This window comes from Pavona decussata, unplaced genomic scaffold, assembly GCF_977016875.1.
Source record: "Pavona decussata unplaced genomic scaffold, jaPavDecu1.1 SCAFFOLD_112, whole genome shotgun sequence".
Lineage (NCBI taxonomy): Eukaryota > Metazoa > Cnidaria > Anthozoa > Scleractinia > Agariciidae > Pavona > Pavona decussata.
In genome coordinates, this window is record NW_028145526.1 from 686,476 (window position 1) to 709,006 (window position 22,531).

Genomic DNA, 22,531 nt, shown 5'->3' on the forward strand with positions numbered 1-22,531 from the left:
CAGGTATCCTTGTTTCTGTTAAAGGGTCTTAAAGGGTGTTAAAAAAGAGCCAAGAAGGCAAGTAAGTATGCCTTCCAAAAAGTAGCTCGCAAAATTAAATTGAATCTTTCATCCGTACCTGCTGTACGTATGTAAATTCCTCTGACTAGTCAGACTTCATATGAAAGAACTTTTTTGGGGATAGAACAACTTCGAAGGATTTTCTCCGCGGGCGTTTGATTCTCGCGCCTCAGAGCATCCGTCACTCGTCCCAGGCTCTCACTCAATACGTCACTGTGCACGTGTTGCTCTTCACGCTCGCGGCCATGATCGGGAAAATGGCGGACGAGAAAGAATTTGATGAAAAGGCGGCTAGTAGCGATTCAGAAGACGGGGATGACGACGAAGAAGATACGAGTAATGAGAAAAATGATGTTGGGGACGATGAGTCGGAATTTGATGATCCAGAGGGATTCGTAGACGATATTACGGACGAAGGTATAGTCTTGAATAACGAACACGCCGGGTTTCGGGGCAAAACCGAGACTGGTAATTTCTCTCGTCTCGTTGTTTGATTCACTTGTCCAACGACGAGGGCGACAAGAGAATTATTTAGATAAAAAGTTTTTTTTGTTTCATCCCTCTTCTTTGCTTAGTCTACCGCGTGGTAATCAGCAACAACTGACTCGCATATATTTTATTTCCTTGCAAAATTGGCTTAAAATTATGGTCATGTCGATACTGTAAGCTTAATTTTATTCCAGTTTTTTTGTGATATTTGTTCTGCTGATCCTCTTGAAGATTAAGACGACTTTTTACTGTTATTTCAGATCATATTTAGAACTCATGACCATTAATTCTTACTGTCCATTTCAACAAAATTAGCAACTAGTAACATTCAATATTTATGTCTTTATTTCTTAATTTGATTGTTTTTTCTTTAACGTTTGTTTTTGCCAAGTGCAATAGTATTCCACACTGTAGTGGAAATTAAAATGAACGCATCAGTTCAGTCAAGTTTCCAATCGCTCAAAACACACGTTGTGGTTTCCATGTACAAACAATTGAAAAAAAAATAGTCATGTGCTTAATGCATGCAGCACCATTAGCAAGAAGCCATATTTTTCTTTCTTCTTAAAAAGTTCTTTTTTGGTCATTTAACTTTCCAACTTTTTAAACTATGACATTGTACGGAAGTTTCATCTTCAATTTCCTGGTGTCGACAGCTGTATACTAAAAGTAGTTTGCTTTGCAGAGCAACCATGGTTTGGACCAAATATGCAATTGTTCCTTTCATCAGATCACAAAGAAGAAGAATGTGGTTGAACCCCTTTTTTATATACCAATACTAAATTTACAGACCTGAGGGGGAGGGGTGGGGATAATTCCTGCGCAATATGAGTTGTAGTGCTCAGCCTTAACTTTTTCGCTAACCAATCATTGGGCTACTCAGGTGTAAAATTTACTAGTCAAGCCCTGAATCATATTTGAATAATAATGATGGTTATAGTTGCAAACTGTACTAAAACTCACTTTCTTACTTTCTTTCTTTCTTTTGCTTCGTCTTTTGTGATCAATAGAATCTGTTTAAGAGTGCCAATTGGCACATAATGCCATAACTCTTTCAATACACTTGTATTTGACAGATTTCTATGAATTGTTGACACCAAGATGGTCTTGTGAAGATCTATTCATTAAAAGGATGAAAACTTAACCCCCTCCCAAATGTGATATGGTTGACCACCCTCATAACTTTTCAACTTTTCCCCTAGAGACTATGGGTCTTAAGACATCTCTCTCATTAATGAACATGTTGAGAACTGCAAAATAAGCTATAGTGTAGGGGTATACCTAATATACACAAGGATTGGGACGTTTTTTTGAACTTTTAAATTTTTATGTTTTAAGGCCATTTATCTCAAAGCCATAACTTTTCTCATTCATAATTAAACATGTAACAGTGTATGAAATACACTCATGAGTAGCTTAAAAATGTTTTGTCTTAGGGGTTAAAGGGTTAACCCCTTTATATGGAACTAGCCCAGTGGATAGTAAACCTCAAATTTTAGTTGCCCAAACTGAATTTCCACTAGTTGTGGACTAGTGGACTACAACCAGGGTGGATCACTTAGTTGGTTTTCAGGATTTTTTTGTCTTGGTCAGGAAACGGGTGTAACAACTTTCTTTTTTGGAACTTCTTTGAGTTTATCATCAATGACTACATAAACATGTACATTGCAGCTTACAGCTGTAGTTGGGCAGAACTTAAGGTGAATTTACCAAACAACCTGGCCTTCTCTGTTCAGTTAACCTTGCGTACCAGAGTCTTTTCTTCCCTAGGTTCCAATTTAAGTTCAAAGTCTGAATGTCTCTATTTGCATATGAGACAGCTTCCCACAAGAATCAAGACTGTGAGGCCCATGAAATTTTACTGAAAATTTGCAAGACACATGTGGTTTTGAAAGACCATTTGCTAGTACTGATCTTCTCGTCTGTTGATTTAGGAACTCTGGTCTGCTAGTTATAAAATAAGGGATAAAGTGAGCAACCATTGTTTCTTTCAGAGCTGTTGGGAGACATCTTAGGAGAAAAACCAGTGGAAGTTCTTGGAACGGATTGTATTATTGTTGTGGATAATGTTCCTACCATCCCGCCAGACAGACTGGATAAGCTCAAAAATGTCATCAGAAAGGTGTTCTCCAAGTTTGGAAAGATTGTGACTGAGCACTATCCTCAAGATGACAAAGGGCACACCAAAGGGTGAGGAAACAACTTCCTTTTGGGATTTAAGTAAAAACACTAGGGAGGTAAAAAAATAAGGAGGCGGTGGAAAGAATAATCACCAGAAGACTTGACTTTTTTTTCTTCCTGGAATGCCATACTGATTAGCTCAAAATTCATCATTTGCGAAAAAATGCGCTATTATGTTTTAAGTCTAGTGCATAAATGGTGGAAATACATGTATTTTTTTTTGTCAGTGTCATAGGCATACTCAGAAAAAGAAAGTCCAAGTTCTCCCAGCAGGAGTCGAACTGAAGCCCTTCTGATTACTACGGTATCGCTCGAAACTATGGGACCATTTGCCGCGAATTTGCCTCAGTCGATTCGCAGTTTTGATCTGCGGTTTCACCTAGGCAAAACCTCGTCTAACCGCAATAAAAACCTCGGTTTCACCTAGGTTGTTTTTCGGTTGACTTAAGCTGCGGTGAAAGGCAGGACGCGGTTGGGTTTGAATAGGCTATTGTTCGCTTTGTTTTCATGTTCTTCGAGGACAATAAGCGAACTGTCGGGTTTTAGGTGTGATAAATTTCACGGAAGCGCACTCGCTCTCAAGGGAAATAATCAAAGCGCTCTGTGAGCGAACTCGTGATTTGAACTGGTAAATGTAATAATATTTCGGATTACATGTATGCCAAAAATTATTTGCTTAACGTGCAAAACAATTCATTAAACTTCACTCGCACAATTCCTTTCGATACGCGAAGCAACGTAAAGGTCAGTGAAAGCTCGAATGCTAGTCTACGAAAGATGAGAGCGCTTCCAGGTCTTTTTGAAGGAATTACAATGGAACTAGTTGGGCATAAGTGAAAAGTCACTACTACTCCCGTTGTGGCTGAATAGCAAACTGCAAGCGTCCAGGTTTCCAACCAAGAATCGCCGTAAATTAACTTACTATAATTTTTTTCCGCGTTGTGTTGTTGCAGAATGAAACTTGATACACCTGAAGGAATTTGGTTGCCTAGCACGTGACTGTAATCTTCCCGGTGTTTTCATCATGACACGGTCCTTTCTACGTCCAAATGACGGCTTCTCTCAACGTTTTAAAACATCGTAAGGAGCTTTTCACTTTTGCTAAAGTTGCTGTTTTCGTTTTATCCAAATATTAATAGAAATACGTTAAGCGTTGCGGTAATTTTCCGCGTTTGTATTTGCTCCAAGTGAATCGATCTTATCGCTAACACTCGATACTGAATCAAATCTATTTATACAAAGTTTTAGTTTTTCGAATCCGGATTACATTGGCAATACATTTGGAGGGATTTTCACTCTGTTTTTCTCCGCGTCCGTACTGAAATCCGATTGCATATTTTGAATTCAGCGTCGCTTTTTTGATTGAACTTTGTTGCGCACTTTACATCAGTAGGTAGGGTTATCAGGAGGTTTATCAAACGAATAGAATATCTTTCTTGACTGTGTGGCGTAAACAGCAAGAATTAAACTGAAACTATGTCTTTTGCTCTGTGATTATTGCCTGTAGCGTGGCAAAAACTAAACATGTCCCAAATGCAGAAAAAGAAACTTTCTTCAGTGACTGCCAAACGAATTGTTATCAGTCGTTCGGTTTCCGATTCGGTGAGTCTTTACAAATTCTTTTGTTTGAGGGCTTCTTCAGGATGAAAGGTGAGATAATGTTTGACAATACCCTGACAATAGTAATTAGTCATTATTGTATTTTTACCGAGGCATTGCCGCGTCTAATTCTCCGCGGCTTTCGGTTGCTTTCGTCTTTGCCACGGCTGCGGTTTTCGTCCCACCGCGGTGAATTCGTGGCAATCACGTTCGGCAAAGACGAGGTTTTACCGCGTGCAAATGGTCCCATAGTTTCAAGCAGTACTGTAGTTTGGATGCCCTACAACTGAACTATAGGAGACTCGTAAGCTACTGTAGTTTGAATCTCCTATAGCTCAGTGGCAGAGCATTCAAACTAGTAATCGGAAGGTCATATACATGTTCCACTCCTTTTGGGAGAACTCAGATTATCTTTTTCCGAGTATGCCTGTGTCACAGTCTGAAAAAAACCCTCTATCATTCATTTACATCACCCAAATCTTTTGCCACTGATAAAGAAAAAAAGAAAAAGAAGTTCACTTGCTGGAAATACAGCACTTCACAAGGGTTCTTCAATTTTCCACTTGATGGCCAGTGTTTTGGAGAGATTCAATTTTTCATTATTTTTCTGTTTCAATTTTCAGGTATATATTCTTGGAATTCTCTAATGCTAAAGATGCTGCACAGGCAGTTAAAACAGCAAATGGTTACAAGTTAGACAAGCATCACATATTTGCTGTCAATCACTTTGAAGATTTTGACAAGTAAGTTTGACGTCATTGGCTGGAGTTTTGGGTAGATTACAGTGTATAAACTTTCCTGGCAAGGTACGCTTTTATTTGCCTTTCCTTCCCCCAACTTTTAAGCAATACCAAATTAGGATGCTGTGGTCCTCATCACATGCATGTGATTTATATACATACATGCACACATACTGGTACAGCTTTATTTCAAAATGCTGGCCACAAACAACTAAAGGCTGGTTCCCATGTGCGGCATTTACAAAATAATGAACAGAGCAGACAGGTACAGATGTTACAAATAAAAATGTGAGAACACATTTAAATTATAGCACCTTAAATTACTCCACAAAAGGATAGACTACTACAATACAGTCAATTACATTACAGTACATGCACTGTTTGCACATCATCATCATTTTCAACTTCCAGGTTGTGCTAAGCTATCACAGTTTTGACTACATCGACTCCCGATAACTCAAACCCTCACTAACTCGAACCTTGCGTTAATTTGGACCAATTTTCCTTTTTTTTTTTTTTCAGGTCATTTTCTATATAATTTTACCCTTGATAACTTAACTCCCAATAACGCAAACCTTTTTCACTTTCCCTTGAAGGTTCAAATTATCGGGAGTCGACTGTAGTATTCAGCTTCAATTTTAATGTATTTGTTTCACATGCTGAGTAGCATTTCATTTTTGTATCACACATAATTTATGCAGTCATAATGTGCCAACAGCACTGATGTGATTTCTATAATTTAAACCACTTGTAGAAGGTGCTGTCGGGCATGTCAGGTACTTGCTATCAAATTCACAAATGATTCAGTTGTAATTATCATTAATGACTGATTTTGTCCACTCTTACAGTTATGATTTGGAGAACCTTTCACCTCATTATTTAACCATTGACAGAGATTTTGTAAATTCATCACCAATTTTCAAAGATGCTGACTTTATGGAAGCATCTCTTTGTATCGCCATAAGAAATTCGCCAAGTAGGCCTATAGTTCTCAGATATGATCTCAATATTAGCAATCTGCTAATGGTCAAATTTGCTGGAATGAGCATATAAAATTGCTAGTTGTTAGGACAACTAGCAATTATGGCTTTTTGTTGTTGATCCACAAATTAATTAAGTTATTCTAACAAAAGTGTTTACTCCACAGGCTGGTAAGTCTAACAAAGGATTGGGAAGCACCGACCAAACAGGCATATGCTGAACAGGCAAGTTGTCTTGATTTCACAGTGTTGTTGTGGCATTTGCAAAATTTTGTTGTTGAACAAAGCAGGTGATGAAAGTCTCCTTTAGCCAGTTCTGCTGCTGACCTGAAGTGCTGAGAACTGGGAGAGAATACAACTGATGCTTCCTTGTGGTCATTAGGGAAGTGTTCAAAACGACTTTACTTGAACAGGACCCACCAAACCACAAAATAGATGGTGGTCTCTAACTGCAACCCCCTTCCTCGACCTCAAAAGTTGGTATCTTTATTGCATAGCCACCCCTCTATCCAGCAAAAAATGGCAACTGGATTCAAACGTCACTTTTTTCTTGTTTATGTGGCAATGCTGACTTCTTGCTAGCTGAATATATGTCAACTCAAATTTTAAAACCAATGAAATTTTAATTAATAAGTGATGCATAGCCAGGATAAGACGTATCAAAATATTAACAAAATAAAAGAAAAAAGAAATCCTTCAGCTGTCAAACAACAACCTTTGATGAACTGTCCATCGAGGCGTAGTTTGACAGCTGAAGGCTCAGATTTCATTTCATAATTTTAGCCGGAGAACATTATTTTGCAAATATTTCGACAGTGAAATTTTGTTGACTAATGTTCATGAGATAGGTGGTGTCTTTGGTTACCTGGTTACCCCAGACAAGGTGGGTCCTCTTCAAACAAACCTGTTATGACCAGTTCCCTAAATAATAATTATGTTACTAATAAAGGTTCATTTATAACCTCTTCTCACCTCAACCTGCTGTCAATGTGGGCATGACATTACATTCATGTGTACAATGGAATTTGTTTCGATCCTAAAAGAGCATTTCAATTCTTTGCTTTTTCAGGAAAACCTGAGATCATGGCTTTTAGATCCAGATTGTAATGACCAGTATTCTGTGATTCATGGTGGAGGAGACAAAGTGGCAATCATGTGGAACACTCCACAAGAACCTATACTGTCAAAAGAAAGAATGGTGAGCTCAGATTGCTTATTTTTTCTATGAGATACAAGGTTGTTGCCTAAGAAAAATTTCAAGGAACCCAAAAGCCAAGAAGGAGAAGCTAGGAGCCCTACATGTGAAGTGTTAGGTACTGCTACAAAAAATGTACGTGCCTAGAGCATTTCCTTGGGTGCCCCAGGTTACCAGGCTCCAGTTAGGCAACAGCCTTGAGCAAGGGTACACGTGGTTGTGATTTTTTGGGGAGTTTAGTTTAAACTGTCATTTTCAATTTTGCATGACCATGGTAGCAAATGATGAATGTCTCCTTTTGCCAGTTCTGCTGCTGAAATCAAGTGTTGAGAGCTGGGAGAGAACAAACTGATTACTGCCATGTGTTATGGATGTTAAGGATGTTTTCTTTTGAAAGGTGAATGGTAAAACGAGAAATGCAAAAAATGTAGAATCATATTAACCTACCCCTGGTTTATTGTGGCGAAAGAAGGGGTTAAGTCTGATAATTTGTTATTTATTTGTATTCATGATTGTTATTTTCTTTTCTATTTCACGTAGAACTGGACAGAAACTTATGTACGTTGGTCACCTAAAGGCACATACCTAGCTACTCTTCATCACCAGGGTATTGCCCTGTGGGGTGGGGAAGAGTTCAAGAGGATAATGCGATTCAGCCACCCAGGGGTTCAGCTTATAGACTTCTCTCCTTGTGAAAGGTACATGTATATGTATGTTTTTCTTTGGAACAATCCATAAGATTCTCATTATATCTAACAGATTCATACTAATGTATACAATACCGTGTAAATTTGTCCAAACAACTACCCTGGATGCTTATTTCAGTCATCTGACCTTGGATTGGAAGGGAGAACCAATGACCCAGGGCTGCAACACGGGCGCAGCCTTCTGCCAACGGAGCAATTCAGCCCACTGAGAGCTGGATAGCTGGATGAACTCACAAAATGATCAAGTCGCCACTGGTAGAGTGGTACACCTGTATCACATTGTTTTTGTGCAGTTACAGAGCATGCTACAGACTGTATGTGTACAGTGAACTGTAATAAATATTATTGATACCACGCTTAATAGCATTTGTTTATTGCGGCAGGTATTTGGTGACCTTCAGTCCCTTGGCTGATAATCCTGATGATCCACAGGTACTGTTTGTTCTAATAATTTAAATGATCTTGCCTTTTAATTTTTATTGATCTCTACATAATATAATTAATTTATGTACATAAAAACAGTGATAATATTAGTTGTCTAATATAATTATTATAGACAAATGAAAAAAAAAAAAGTAGAAAAGAGACAGTGTAAATGTAATTGAGAAAGGGCAAAAAAAAAATATGTGTAGTTTAACTAATACCTAGCCCTTTACATACAAAGATGGTTAAATTATCACTTTATTTTGTTTTTTCTTTAACTCTTTTCATTATGATCTTGCCCTCTACCCAACACATAAATCATGCTTTTAATGTGAAATTTACATATCCATTTTCCAGAAATAAAATGTTTGTTTTCTTTGTTGGCAAGTTGCGTTAACCACCCCCGGCAAGTAATGTAATACTGTTAGTAATTCATGAGTGCTGTTTGTTATTTTGCAGGCTATTGTTGTGTGGGACATAAGACCAGGAACTAAAAAGAGAGGATTTTTATGTGGAGATCAGTCTCAATGGCCAGTGTTCAAGTAAGTCATCACCTTTTGAAGTTGAATGCCCATCACTAGAAGTGTTAGTTTTAGTCGACTGTTGTGTCCTTACTGCATATTAATGTCTCTCTCTACCAAGGGCCCAGTTGCTTGGAAGCCAATTGATGCTAATCCACAATTGAAAATAAGCTGAGACTCTCATCTTGTTGGTTGAAAATGTTTTTTTAAAAATTAGTTTCAACCTCTGGTCACTTTTTGGGCGTAAAGGGTTATACTACTCTTTGTGATGTTAAAAGCTGTATTTTTTCTTATTGATAAAAAGTAATTATTATTCTTCATCTAGGTGGAGTTCTGAAGGCAAATACTTTGCGCGTTTAGGAGAAGACAGCATTAGTATATATGAAACACCCGTAAGTGTTCAGTATGGAAATGTACATTACCCTTGAAATTGGCTGGTACGGTGAAACCTTGATTTCACGAACATCTCTTGACCTCTACATGTATATAACAAACAATATTCTCCAGCCTGGCCTTTTAAATCATATGGAGCAGAGCTTTGATATAATGAACCAATTTTCTTAGTCCCTTTTCACTTCATTGAGGTTTCACTGTACCTTTAATTTTAGTAGGCTAAAACATTTATTTTGTGAAAATCTACAATTGGCTGGTTAAATGTTTGCAGGTAACATTATGATGTTTGATAATACCTTTCAAAAACTGAGAAAAATCAAACTTTTTCTATCAAAAATATTAACAAGTTTTCATTATATTTTTGCCAAAAGCATTTGACTGGAAAATATAATTTGTTTGTGCTCTCTCTATTGCAAGTTTGGAAAACTGAATGACAACTTCCTTGCAACTGAAGTTTCATAAAATGTTACCACTTCAAAAAGTGTTTACAGAAGTTTACAAAAGGCATTTCTGTGTATAATATGTTGTGGTTCAAAATTAATTAACCAGTTTGTTTGATTTTTATTCCCTTTGTCTCAGATTATGGTAATGAATACTGCACAAAGGAAAATAAAAATTACACTGGTTTGAAAAATTTAAACAAAAAAAATTAAACCACAACATATACAGAGTTAAAACTTAGAAACAATGAAGAAAAGCAAAGCAAATATTCATTGGCTGAGTGTGGGGTAGATCTCCTTCATTTGTGTCATGGCATGCCAATGAGGAATAGATTAAAATTTCCTTTTTACGAGTATTTTTTTGTGCTCTGTCATCAGTGTACAAAAAATAATAGCAAAATTAAAACCTGGGTGAAAATAAAAGGCATAATGGTAACTGAATTGCATTTACTGTCTATTGTTTGGCTCATGAATACATGTACAGTGCTGTACATATATCTACAAATGTACTGTAACTTAATTAAAGGCAGCTAATTTTGTGATCTGCTTTTCTGATGCAGTCGTTTGGCCTTTTGGAGAAGAAAAGCTTAAAGATCCAAGGAGTAAAGTAAGTAGGGGTTTTCACTTGAAACCAGGATGACTTCAGATTGGTCTTCATATTATTAGTTCTCATGTCTGCTTAACAATAGTATTGTTAAGCTTTGCTCAAACCTGGTCCACAAGGAAAGTGCAATGTCATGTAGCTATTCAATCATCTCTGCTATACAGTCATGTAGTTCGCAAACCATTGATAATAGTTGCTTAAGACAACCCTGGTGATGCATGAATCCAGTCAGAAAAATCATCTTGTAAATCATCACTTTTCATGTGGCTAAATGCAGTTTAGTGTTTGGTCAATAGTGGCACCCCATTTGAGTTGGTGATATGCAAGGTGGCCATTCTTGATCCAAACTATTGCTATTTTACTTTATACATTGCATGTACCATCAGCTCAGTTTGTTGGCCTTTACAGATCTAAACAAAGCTTTTGCAATCTCAGCAGATTGCTGCTTTTGTCCCCTAGCTTTTTGGATTCTTTGCTTGACAATGCCTCATCTTAGGGCACACTTTTTTGGGAAATATTGTGTGTATACCAAAATTAGAATACCTCAAAAAATTAAAATATTCCTCTTCTAAAATATTAATAAGAATTTGACCTTTAACTTTGGCCATTTGAATATTTTTCATTATCTGGATACAAAGATACAACACAGATTTTTCAGTGTTTTCCTTTTCCTGAATACACAGAATATGTCCTAAAAAATGACACGCCTTTACAATAAGAAGACAGGATTCACAAATTCTTGTTGTTTTGTCTTCCAGTGAGCCCTAGCTTCTATAAATGTTTCTTGTTTGCAGTGGTAACTTGTGTCTGTACAACTTTCCATTAACCTTACTGGAAAGTTGAGAACGAGCTAAATTTTTTGCGCTGTATCAGATGACTGAATGCAAAAGCTTTGATGCAAGGTAAATTAACTGATCAGTGATGTGTTTTTGTATTCAACAGAGATTTTGCATGGTCACCAACGGATAATGTTATAGCATTCTGGGTTCCTGAGTACAAGGACACTCCAGCACGCGTCACACTGATGGAGATTCCAAGTAGAAAAGAAATCAGAGTTAAAAATCTGTTTAATGTTTCTGAGGTACACTGTAATTTTGTATTTATTGCCTTTAAATGTACCGTTTATATGTACAGGATTTTGAAGTACTTGTCACTTTTGTGTATAGTATTTTTCACTTTGTATGGGAGGTAGAATTTACTTCTTGTTCAACATTCTTGGAAATAAAATATCAAGTACATACATCTTTCAGAGTATACATTGAAAGCATCCAAATTTTAGTTTTGGTGCATGTCATTCGATTAGATTCCATTAAAATGTTTGTCAAATTCTGACACGAGAGTGACAGAGTTGAATACAAAGCAGCTATACCTGGTAGGAATTAATAATAAAAAGTTCTCACGTTGTAAGTTATCACAGTCATCACATTGAAAATAAAAAGTTGTCACATTGTAAGCCAGTGAAAATTTCACTAATGATTTTGTATTGGGTTTAATTTCAGTGTAAGATGTTCTGGCAGCAAAAGGGAGACTATCTTGGTGTAAAGGTGGATAGATACACCAAGAGTAAAAAGGTTGGTGTGATGACTGTTCTATCTTTACTTAGTGTAACACTGGCAGCAATGATGAATGTCTCCTTTTGCCAGTTCTGCTGCTGAAATCAAGTGTTGAGTGCTGGGAGAGAACAAACTGATTACTGTCATGTGGATTTAGTTAAATTGATGTTAAATAAAAGGAGGGGACTCACTAATTAAGAGCAGCGCGCCGGGCATATTAACCAACTGGGAACACAACTTTGTCTGCCTGCTTTTAACAATCTCAACCAACAGTTTTCAGAAATAGCATGTCCGAGTGTATGCCTAGGAACTGTTACCTTTTGCCTACTTGTTCAAAGTCTTAATGAAACCTTGTAAAAGGTGACTTTTTCCATTTTGTTTATGTCCTTTTTGCCATAAAATGAAAAGCTAAATTAACAATGCAATGATTAAAAGTGTGCACATACAGTCATTTGTTTTTTGTTTTTTTTTTTTGGGGGGGGGGGTGGGGGTAGCCCAAGATCTTTTCCCTGAATAGGCCATTTTCATGATGGCGTCATTTTACTACAACTACCAGAATTCATTTCGTTTTCCTTTTCAAATGCAAATTTTGTAATCCCAGTGGACAGCAAAGAACAATAGCTCTAATTAGCATGAGAAAACAAAAACCTGAAGGATTCTGGTAGTTGTAGTAAAATGACGCCATAGTGAAAATGTCCTATTGCGGCTGGTAACCTGGCTTAGATGCAAGGTGTACTGGTTGCTTTTCCCCTCCTCCCTCTCCTCCCCCTCTTCCTTCACAGCAACAACTTGTAGTCACTTGTCAGCATGCATCCATGTGTATGATCAAGGTTCAGTATTTCAGGGTATTAAAAGTATATTTTTACTTTTTCACTTTAATGACTTTTTGTACACCATAATCATTGTTACTCCATTTAGGGCTTGTATTACAACCTTGAATTGTTCCGTGTTCGAGAAAGGCAGATTCCAGTAGATGTTGTGGAAATGAAAGGTCAGTTTGTGGAAGACATTTCTCTTAGACTTGTTTATTTGCTGTCACTTTTTCCATCCTTCATTTTGTGTTATGGCAAACAAGTGATAGCTTTGGAAAACAAAATTAGCTTTCAGGATCTAAACATTTTTTCAAATGTTACAAGCTTTCAATTCCTTTGCAGTAAGTAAGTGAGAGGCTAATTTATAGGATAGGATAGGATAGGATAGGATAGGATAGGATAGGATAGGATAGGATAGGATAGGATAGGATAGGATAGGATAGGATAGGATAGGATAGGATAGGATAGGATAGGATAGGATAGGATAGGATAGGATAGGATAGGATAGGATAGGATAGGATAGGATAGGATAGGATAGGATAGGATAGGATAGGATAGGATAGGATAGGATAGGATAGGATAGGATAGGATAGGATAGGATAGGATAGGATAGGATAGGATAGGATAGGATAGGATAGGATAGGATAGGATAGGATAGGATAGGATAGGATAGGATAGGATAGGATAGGATAGGATAGGATAGGATAGGATAGGATAGGATAGGATAGGATAGGATAGGATAGGATAGGATAGGATAGGATAGGATAGGATAGGATAGGATAGGATAGGATAGGATAGGGTTTATGTCACATGACTTGAGATGGTGTGGGTCACGTGACAAAATATCCAAAAAGACCGTCAGCCTGGTAGTTTGTAACTGATGTCTCAATTGAGAGTGGGGGCCCCGGCACTTTATCTCGATGGCCTCTCTGATCCTCCTCTGGAAGCTTGTAATGCTTAACCCATTAAGCACCAGCCGTTTCCAGAGGTTTTCCAAAATTCAGCAAAATTGGCAAAGTGGTTATTTCCTAACCCATGTGCAGTAAAAATACATAACTTACAGGGCAAAAAAAACAACACCCCTTTGGTCTAAGATAGTTAAAATTACTAATTATGGAATAAAATACACTAGTTGCCAATTAAAAATTTTTCAAAAAACAAACTTGAAGGTAAAAATTTCCGAAATTTCGATGTAATTTGATCCGCGCGTCACATGGGCGAAATTGGATCCGTCTCGAGAGCATGTGTTTGTTTACGCAAGATTACACAGTTGTCACGTTTTCTCAATGAAAATAGAAAGAAAAACACACAGAAAGCTTTCCTAAATGAAAAATTTATTCAGAAAAGTCTTTGTTTACGCCTTAGAAAGAAACGCGTATAATTATAAATGCGAGACGAGCGACGCGCAAGCGATTTGAAGGAACAACAAGTCCAATTCGAAGCGAATTTATCGACCCGTGCGGGGCACGTTTCTCAATAATTTCGCAAAAACTGTTCAGAATACAAAGAATCAGTCAATTAGAATAGTATTTCAGTACAAATTCACAATCAAACCTGTATTTTTTTGGCTGTTGAATTCCCAGAAGTAGTCTAAAATTTCGCAGAAAGTCCGTGGCCTGAATAATGATTTGAGCTGTCCGCTCGCTCGTCGCCTGGATAAAACAACAATTCGTACTCGAAGCGCAATTTCTTCCCCGTTATTTCTCGGATTTTCGCTGTCGAAACTGTTGAGTATTCCTTAGCAGTTCTTCTTTCGATTTACCATTTCGAAAAGGTGTGTTTTCCTTCGGAAAACGCGAAAATCGGCGACTAAAAATTTAGCCGCGCGGCCCACGAGGCAACAAAAATTGAAATTGGACACCAATTCCTAAAGATAAAAAGCTCTTTTGTCTGGGCCCCCCTAAGACCTAAAAATATATGCGCAGTAAGTGGATTCTGATTGGTCAGTCCTTTCTGAAGACAATGAGAACAATAGGGGACAAAAAATTCCCTTCTAGGGGAGGTAGGCTCAAATCGTGGAGTGCGCGCAGATGAGGCCAAAATCACGGCCGGTTTTGGCCGGCACGGTGCGTTATGGGTTAAAAAATTTTTTTAGACCCTGAAAGCTAATTTTTTTTATTTTCCAATCTTCAATATGACAGGACCAGGAAACAATTCATTTTCTCAAAGTGGTAGTTTTGTTTTCGTTTGGGAAAAGTTTAGCAGCTTTCATGGGCTTGATTTGAGACCAGTTAATTATTTCTAACTATATTCTGCTTTGCTGTCTTCACTTTGTTATAGAGGCTGTCAGTGCATTTTCATGGGAGCCTGGCGGTAGTAAATTTGCTATAATTCATGGTGAAAGTCCAAGAATATCTGCTAGCTTCTACAACATGGAGAAACATGGAAGTGTAACACTTTTGAGTAAGTCATTGTCAAATTTTAATTCAAATTTATAAGATACATGTACACTAGGGAAATTGGCTCATTAGTTTGAGGGTTTGTTATATTGAGGTTCTTTTCCATACATTTTAAAAGGCCGGGCTGGAGAATATCCTTTGTTATACCAAGGACAATAGAGGTTCGTTAACTTGAGGTTCCACTATAGGTTCAGTGTTATTGATGAGGGAATTCTTGGGTAAGTATTGAGGTTTTAAAATGTTGGTATCAAAGCATGTGATGAACTTCTCCTTAAGCCAGTTCTGCTACTGAAATTAATTGCTGAGAATTGGGAGAGAATTTTACTGATGCTTTGCTATGACTAAAGTCTACAAGAATGAAGCTTTGTTAGTTTTCAAAGCCGGTTTCGTTGTCATTGCCACTGTAATTTAGGTGACATGTTCTTGTTTGCAGAAACGTTTGATAAGAAGCAAGTCAATAGTATATTCTGGTCACCAAATGGACAATTCTGCATTCTTGCTGGTCTTAGAAAGTAAGTTTTGAGCTCATTAAGTTATTAATTTTCAAAAAGATTTTAACACAGAATAGAGAAAGCCAAACTGAGAATTGATATCATTTTAAAACCACAGATGCGGACTATGCTTGTTTCTATATTTCAATCATTATTATATACACTTGGAGATGTTTTGAAAGGAAACCCAACATTTTGGAATTTCAGAAAAAAAAAATTATAATTACAATGTTGAATGGAAAAATGTGCTCCTTAAGTTTTTGAAACATTTCTCTCCTGTCTGTATTTATTATCGTATTATTATTATTATTATTATTATTATTATTATTATTATTATTATTATTATTATTATTATTATTATTTTAACAGCAATGTCTGTGTTCTTACTTCTGGTTGTTTTCACATGCACTGTATTGTAGTGATTGATGTTTTCCTTTGTGTTGCATGCTAATAAAGATTTATTTTAAAAAACTCATTTTAAAACCAAGTTTTGGTTAGTGATATCGATTTATTCTGTATTCTGCATTGCCACTTGGTGTCGGATTGTGATTGTAATAATATTATTAAAAATGTACATGTAGATCATAGGAAATGCAACAACAGTGCTTGTATGAGGTTGGGGCGGGTCTCGTGAAATGAAATTCTGTTACCCTGTACCTTTTGGGGTATTGCTTCAAACTTTCTAGCAGGCATCCCTATTACTTTCATGTGGGAGTTCCCCATGCTGGTTCCTTTCTATTGTTGTGTGTGAACAGGGTGGACAGAAAGGCAGAATTGAGTGGTCATTGAAATCAGTTTAATTTGTTTTGTGTACTTTCCAGCATGAATGGTGTTTTAGAATTTTATGACACTTCAGATGTGGTGTGCATGAACCAAGCGGAGCATTTTATGGCGACTGATGTGGAATGGGATCCCACTGGCCGATATGTAGCTACTTCTGTCAGTTGGTGGGCACACAAGGTATTAAGCAGCTCTATCCTCTCCTTATTAACTAATTTCTTGTTTATTGACAGTTAGGGGAACAGTTTTCAGAAGAATTTGGGCAGTTTTTGTTGTAAAGTAAACAACATTGAGGCCTTTCATTTAGCATTTCATTTCAAGTCAACCAAACCACCCAATTCTGTTGTAAAAAACAGTTTCATTGCTGGCTCACTTTTCTTAGGCATTTGCAAGTCTTAATTCCCCTTGTAATTATCACTTCAAACACTGTTTGAAGTGATAACTTGTGAAATTTAAGTTTTGTGGAAGCTGTTCTCACAAATGTTCGAGAGCTCTGGGTAATGGGAAACAAAAAAGAAATGTTGAACACAATATATCAAACACAAGAAGGAGTGTTTCATCCGATTTCCAAACGCCAGGACAACTGAGTTTTTGAACCAACTTTGAAGTGTTTTGGAAATTGGATGAAACTCTCTTTGGAGTGTTTGATGTAATAATATCAAACACGAGACACAGTGTTTCATCACATATCAAACACCGAGAAAAGAGTTGAAGAGAGCTTTTCAAACCATTCATAATTCTTGGAGAAGTTCAAAGCAAAAGTTCACCAAATTTTATGACAATTAAGATCACATTAATTTTCTCAACCTCCTTTGCAGTAGTGATTTCCTTTGCTTTCTCTTCATGAATTGTAAAGGAGTTTGAGGAAGAGATTTTCATATGAAAGATCAAGTGTGCAGTTCCAGTAAATATCCATACTCCCCCCATGGAAGGTTTTTGTTTTGCAGCCCCCCCCCCCCCCCAAGGAAATCTCAGTTTAGCTTCATACTTTGCTTCTAAAATTTTTACTTTTAAGACCCCCCTCCCCCAAGGAATTTGCAGTGACCTTCCATGGGGTGGGTATGGATTTTTCCTGAAACTGCACAACGAAGCCTAAGTGAGCTACAGTGTTTTTTTTTTTGTTACTGTTATCACTCATTGTCTTAAAATGTATGATTACATTTTGTTTAGAATTTGAAAGAGATTGACTTTGTTTCTTTGACTTGCATGGTTGACCTGTATGTTGTTTATTTCTTTACCTTCTTAGTTTGTGTGATTTTTGTAGCTTGTAATCCTGCATTCACAGCTCCTCCTGACCATCACCACTCTACTCTGCCATTTGTATTGATGGTGGTTTTATTTTGTAGGAGGGAGATGAACGTAAACATGGTCTTCAGTGTTAGCTGTTTTATAACTGGCTGATACTCATGTTTAGGTTTACAACATCACTTCAATATCATTAAAGAGATGATTGGTCCACATGGTACAATGTAGCAACTAAAATATTCATTTGTTGAAAGCACTTGAATATATTAAAATTCATACATTTGAACTGCGGAAGAAAGGATCAGTAAGTGAATGATCATCACAGTTGTGTATGCAACTTACATGTAAGCAGTTACGAAAAGAAAGCCTGGAAAAAATTCCTGAATTTTTCTTTTTGCAACTGCTTAAGTTGAATATATAACTGTGATGATCATTCACTTATCACTTAAGTTATAGATTGCAATCTACAACTTAAGTGACTACATTGTGAGACAAACAATTATTTTTTGTTGACATTACTTCACGCAAACAAGAAATCAAGTTGTTGGATGTTGCGTACTTACATTACCAAGGGAAATATGCTGTTAGCCAAATGCATGTGACATAATTTTTGATGGTGTGAATCTCCATCCCATTTTAAGCAGTGATGCTGGCATTGTAAAATGCTGGTAAATTAACATATTTTTGTAAACGTTTGTCTCGTCTTTAGGTGGATAATGGTTACTACATTTGGTCATTCCAAGGAAAGTTGCTTCAGCGTCACGCCTTGGATCAATTCTGTTCACTTTTGTGGAGACCCAGACCTCCCGCTTTACTCTCAGATGATGACTTGAAGGTGAGAAATTGCTGGCAAATTATTTTTACAGCTACTTTGTACATGTAGTTGAGAAGTTTACCCCAAGTTTTTTAGTAGCAGTTTGTTCATGATCATCGGCCTTTGGAGGGCATCACCATGTCACCCTCGCTATTCTTGCAGATTATTTTTTGAATTAATAATCAAGTAAGCATATATGGAGTGCTATCCACCCCCCTCATTAAGCTAATTCATTTAATGCCGTCAGAATGTGACAAGATCACAAGGTGATATGGGTAATTCATTAATAAATTTATGATGGTTCGACTGCATAGCTAGCAGTATTCTCTGCGTGAATATAAAAGCCATGAGCAGCAGGAGCGAGCCACAAGAAAATTGCCTTTTCCCCATTCCCCTCGCAGCTCTGTTGCTCGTTCGTCCATCTTTTGCTTTCACCCAACATCCTGCCAGCTATGTAGGCCAAGGTATAGCTCATGCCTACAGAAAATAAACCACAGAGACAAATGTTTATGGTATTTTCTTTCATTCTGTGGCACGCACAACTGTGAAATTACAGCTGAATTAAAAAGAAACATACAGCTGCCCATACTAACTTTCGGTCTTGTTGTGTAAGCTTGAGGCTTTGAAATCCGACAACGTTAATTGCAAGAACTGTATTCATGTTTTTTTACACTCTTCATTTACTTGGTACGCTTACTAGAAAATAAGTCTGCAAATTGGCGGGGGTAGGGACAAAATGAAGCATCTTTTTGAATGTGTGGCTGAATTTAGTGGGTGTTGTCCTCTGCTGACCAATCACCATCGACATGATCCCTTCTAGTAATCACTTTTCCTTCATAATGGCTTGATACAGTGACTTGGTTTTGTAATCCACCTTACCAAAAAAGATGGCAACTGGTCCATTTACCCATAATTCTCAGCGTACGAAATCCCCAAAACGCTAGTAAAAATGAGCAGAATGTTCTAAAAGCTTCAAACCTAGCATACACAATGTTGTTAACACATGGACGAATTTCACCCAAAATATGGCTTTCTGTGTGCCTTTTGGCTGTTAGGTTCGCAAGGTATTGTGGTAAAATGTACAGTCGCCATCTTTTCCATACGGTGGATTGGCGTTTACAGTTATTCTGCTGCCTTTTAATAGAACTAATTTTGGGACCTGTGTTGCTATACTTCAGAATATCAAGAAGGACATCAAGAAATACCAACGTATGTTTGAGATCAAGGATCGAATGAGCCAATCACGAGCCTCAAAGGTGAGTAGTTAAGTGACGTTTTGTAGCTTGTCAGTTAGATTGGAATTTAACAAGGCCTTTCAATACAGTCTCGATCTGAAGATGATAAATAAATAATTAATAAATGCTATTTAACCAGGGTGACCATAAAATGCTGATATCAATAAGGGCCCTGCAAAACAGGAAAGAACCTAAAAAGCCAAAAAGCCGAAATACAGCCCCTAACTTTAAAAGTGGCTGAGTTGACTTGTGCGATAGACTTATTGATTTTCACGACAACCATGTTTGCCCTTTTTGGTGAAAGTATGTTGCAGATTGCTAACAGTAATTAACTTTAAAAGTAGCCTCTGCACCTAGGAGAGTGGAGACGAATATATGGTTTTATCAACTGAGTTGAGTCGAAACGTGAGCTCTTGAATCTCTTTACAATGGCCAATTTACTTTTAGCTATCAACTCTGTTGATAAACCAAACATTCGTTTAACTTTCTCACCGACGAAGCACCACAGTACCCCCTTATCTACAAACGAGAGTGGTCGACTGTGCATGGACTACTTCAATAGAAAATCGAGGTCTCGCAGCCTGCTCTATTTAGCTGGATGAAGCTCTCATCTTGTTTGTTGTGTGACTGTATTGTTTTTGACCTCCATCTTGGCATCGCTGCATGACATTCATTGTCGGTTGCAAACGGTGTATGTCTGGAGGAAGAGTAACGCGCGGTCGTCTTCAGGTCCAAAGCACTGTCATGTTTTGGCTTCTTCCTAATACCACGCTACAAGTCGATTGATATGAAATAACTAGAATGGCTGGCTGCAAAGTAAACATGGTTGCGTGGAAAAGTGAAAAGTCGCGAAAAACGCAGAAGCATTCTAAAAGAGTGAAAAGTCGAGATAATACAAAAGACTTTATCGAAGTGTCAGTGTGTTTAGCATTGCTTTGCTAATTGACGACACTGTTAATGCCTCAAATAAACATTACAAACTCAACATAACTCTTAAAAATCCCAACTGGCTGGGAAACGTAGGGAAGTGGTCAAAAGTACTGTACTCAAACAGGGCGAATCATAAAATAGATGGTGGTCTGCCTGCACCCCCCTTCCTCAAAAAGATGGTGTTTTCTCTATCAAGCAGTAAAAACTGGCGGTGACATTCAAACCTCACTTTTCTTATTTATCTCAGGCTAGCAATGCTGACTCTTGCCAGCTGAATATTTCTGTGTCAACTCAAATTTTAAAGCCAATAGATTTTGTCGGTAATGTTCAAGAGATAGGTAATGTCTTCGATAACCCCCCTACCCCAGACAAGGTGGGTTTTCTTTGAACAAACTTGTTATGACCAGTTCCCTTACCAGTTGGCTATTTGCAAGATGTAGCCGAGGATCAAGGGAATACCGTGAAACGAATCCATCTGGTGGTCAGAGAGGGAACTTTAACCCGGGACCTCCGGGACTCCTGTGGCCGAGTGACCAGAAAACGGAACTAACTTAACTCAAATTCTCTCTCCAGGAGCTGATTGAGAGGCGGCGGCGAAAGATGAAAGACTTCCAGGGTTACAGACAAAAGAAGAACAACGAGTACGGGCAGCAGAAAGCACAGCGCTTGGAATTACGAAACGGTAAGAAAATGGAAAGTACACTTGGGTAGCCGGGGGTCTGCGAGCAAATTCAAACTGACGTGTCGCGACACTGGACTTCTTGAAGGCGCACTGTCTCGCCGGGATAATGCTCTGTTTTGGTCAAAGCTGCTCAAATATTTGTCAAGGAACCTCTTCTCTAAAATCAAATTGCTCTTTTGTGAACAAAGAGGACATTTTACGTGATTTCCCTTAGCAATAACAAACGGCAATATTTTTTTGAACGATGTCCCGAAATAGTCATGAAGAACTTGAAAAGCGTCCGAGATTTGTTTGGTGTGAGGGTGGGGGAGGGGAGGTTATGTTCGACATTTTACGGTAACATACACGTACGGAACGGACGTCAAAGATGTGGTTTCGGAAAGGAATACTGGTCGCTACAGTCATTATTCTCTCGAGATATTTGTGTGGCTGTCCATTTACACGTTATCCGTGATTGGTTATCTTGCACCGGAGAGATTGCACAGTTTTTTACATATATTTTGTCCTTTTGTATTAGCTTTTTTTAGCCCTGTATTTCATTGTATTATATATTTTATTGTAAATCAAACGTAATTCAGCCTGTGGCTGCAAGGTTTTTGATTAATAAACTATCTATCTATCTACTATCTATCTATCTATCGTTTTTTCAATGTCTCGTTTTTTTCTTCGCTTCAGGTATCGAGACGGACGAGCTAGATAGCAATGCGGAGGAGTTCGAGGATGAATCGGTAGAGTTCTTTGTCAAAGAAGAGATCACCGAAGTGGAAGAGTAGTCCGAAGCATTTGTGCGTCATTTTCCCGTGAGAATCAGAGCGAGCAAGCGAGCATTTACCAGTTACGAGTGAAGAAAAAAAGTTATTTGATCCAAAATATTCCTGGCTTGGCCAAACAAAGCCGAGTGCCTTTAGCATTCTAACAGGCACTTGTCATTCACGTATAAGCTTAGCACAAAAGAAAATTTGATTCACTGTTCTGTCTGTAGTGTGTAGTGTTGTTTCTTTAAACAATTTGCCGGTGTCGTCTTAAAACTGATCTGTGTGGTCAAGAAAGACTTTGATTATCCATTCATAGAAGTGATTATTGTAGGTTTTTAAACTGTAGCTGAATAGAAATGTGTAGTACCAAAAGTTGTTGGTTTCTTCCGAAAGATGAGTTCTATCTGAGGATCTTGCATTGTTCGGTGAAACTGTGGACTTTTTACTGTCATAATTACTCTTCTGCTTGTTATAGGAAATTAAAATGGAATATTGCACGTTCA

The 22,531-nt window shown here is 37.6% G+C and overlaps 1 protein-coding gene across 1 annotated transcript; it reads left to right on the forward strand.

Annotated features, from left to right (window-relative positions):
• The first annotated feature begins 280 nt into the window (after positions 1-280).
• LOC146470692 (eukaryotic translation initiation factor 3 subunit B-like) lies at positions 281-22,531 on the forward strand. Its single transcript, XM_085121675.1, has 20 exons — positions 281-477; positions 2,544-2,739; positions 4,953-5,072; positions 6,217-6,274; positions 7,119-7,247; positions 7,785-7,942; positions 8,335-8,383; positions 8,834-8,916; positions 9,221-9,287; positions 10,289-10,335; positions 11,275-11,413; positions 11,832-11,903; positions 12,804-12,876; positions 14,978-15,100; positions 15,530-15,608; positions 16,409-16,547; positions 18,322-18,447; positions 19,605-19,682; positions 21,165-21,273; positions 21,949-22,531. The coding sequence occupies exons 1-20, from the start codon at positions 306-308 to the stop codon at positions 22,044-22,046; spliced, it is 2,115 nt and encodes a 704-aa protein (XP_084977801.1). The 5' UTR covers positions 281-305; the 3' UTR covers positions 22,047-22,531.

Bases quoted from the DNA above. Each gene is read 5' to 3' on its own strand.
- LOC146470692 (XM_085121675.1), top strand. From the start codon at position 306: ATGATCGGGAAAATGGCGGACGAGAAAGAATTTGATGAAAAGGCGGCT. The intron at 5,073-6,216 runs GTAAGTTTGACG...TTTACTCCACAG, and splicing joins CACTTTGAAGATTTTGACAA to GCTGGTAAGTCTAACAAAGG. The intron at 15,609-16,408 runs GTAAGTTTTGAG...TGTACTTTCCAG, and splicing joins ATTCTTGCTGGTCTTAGAAA to CATGAATGGTGTTTTAGAAT.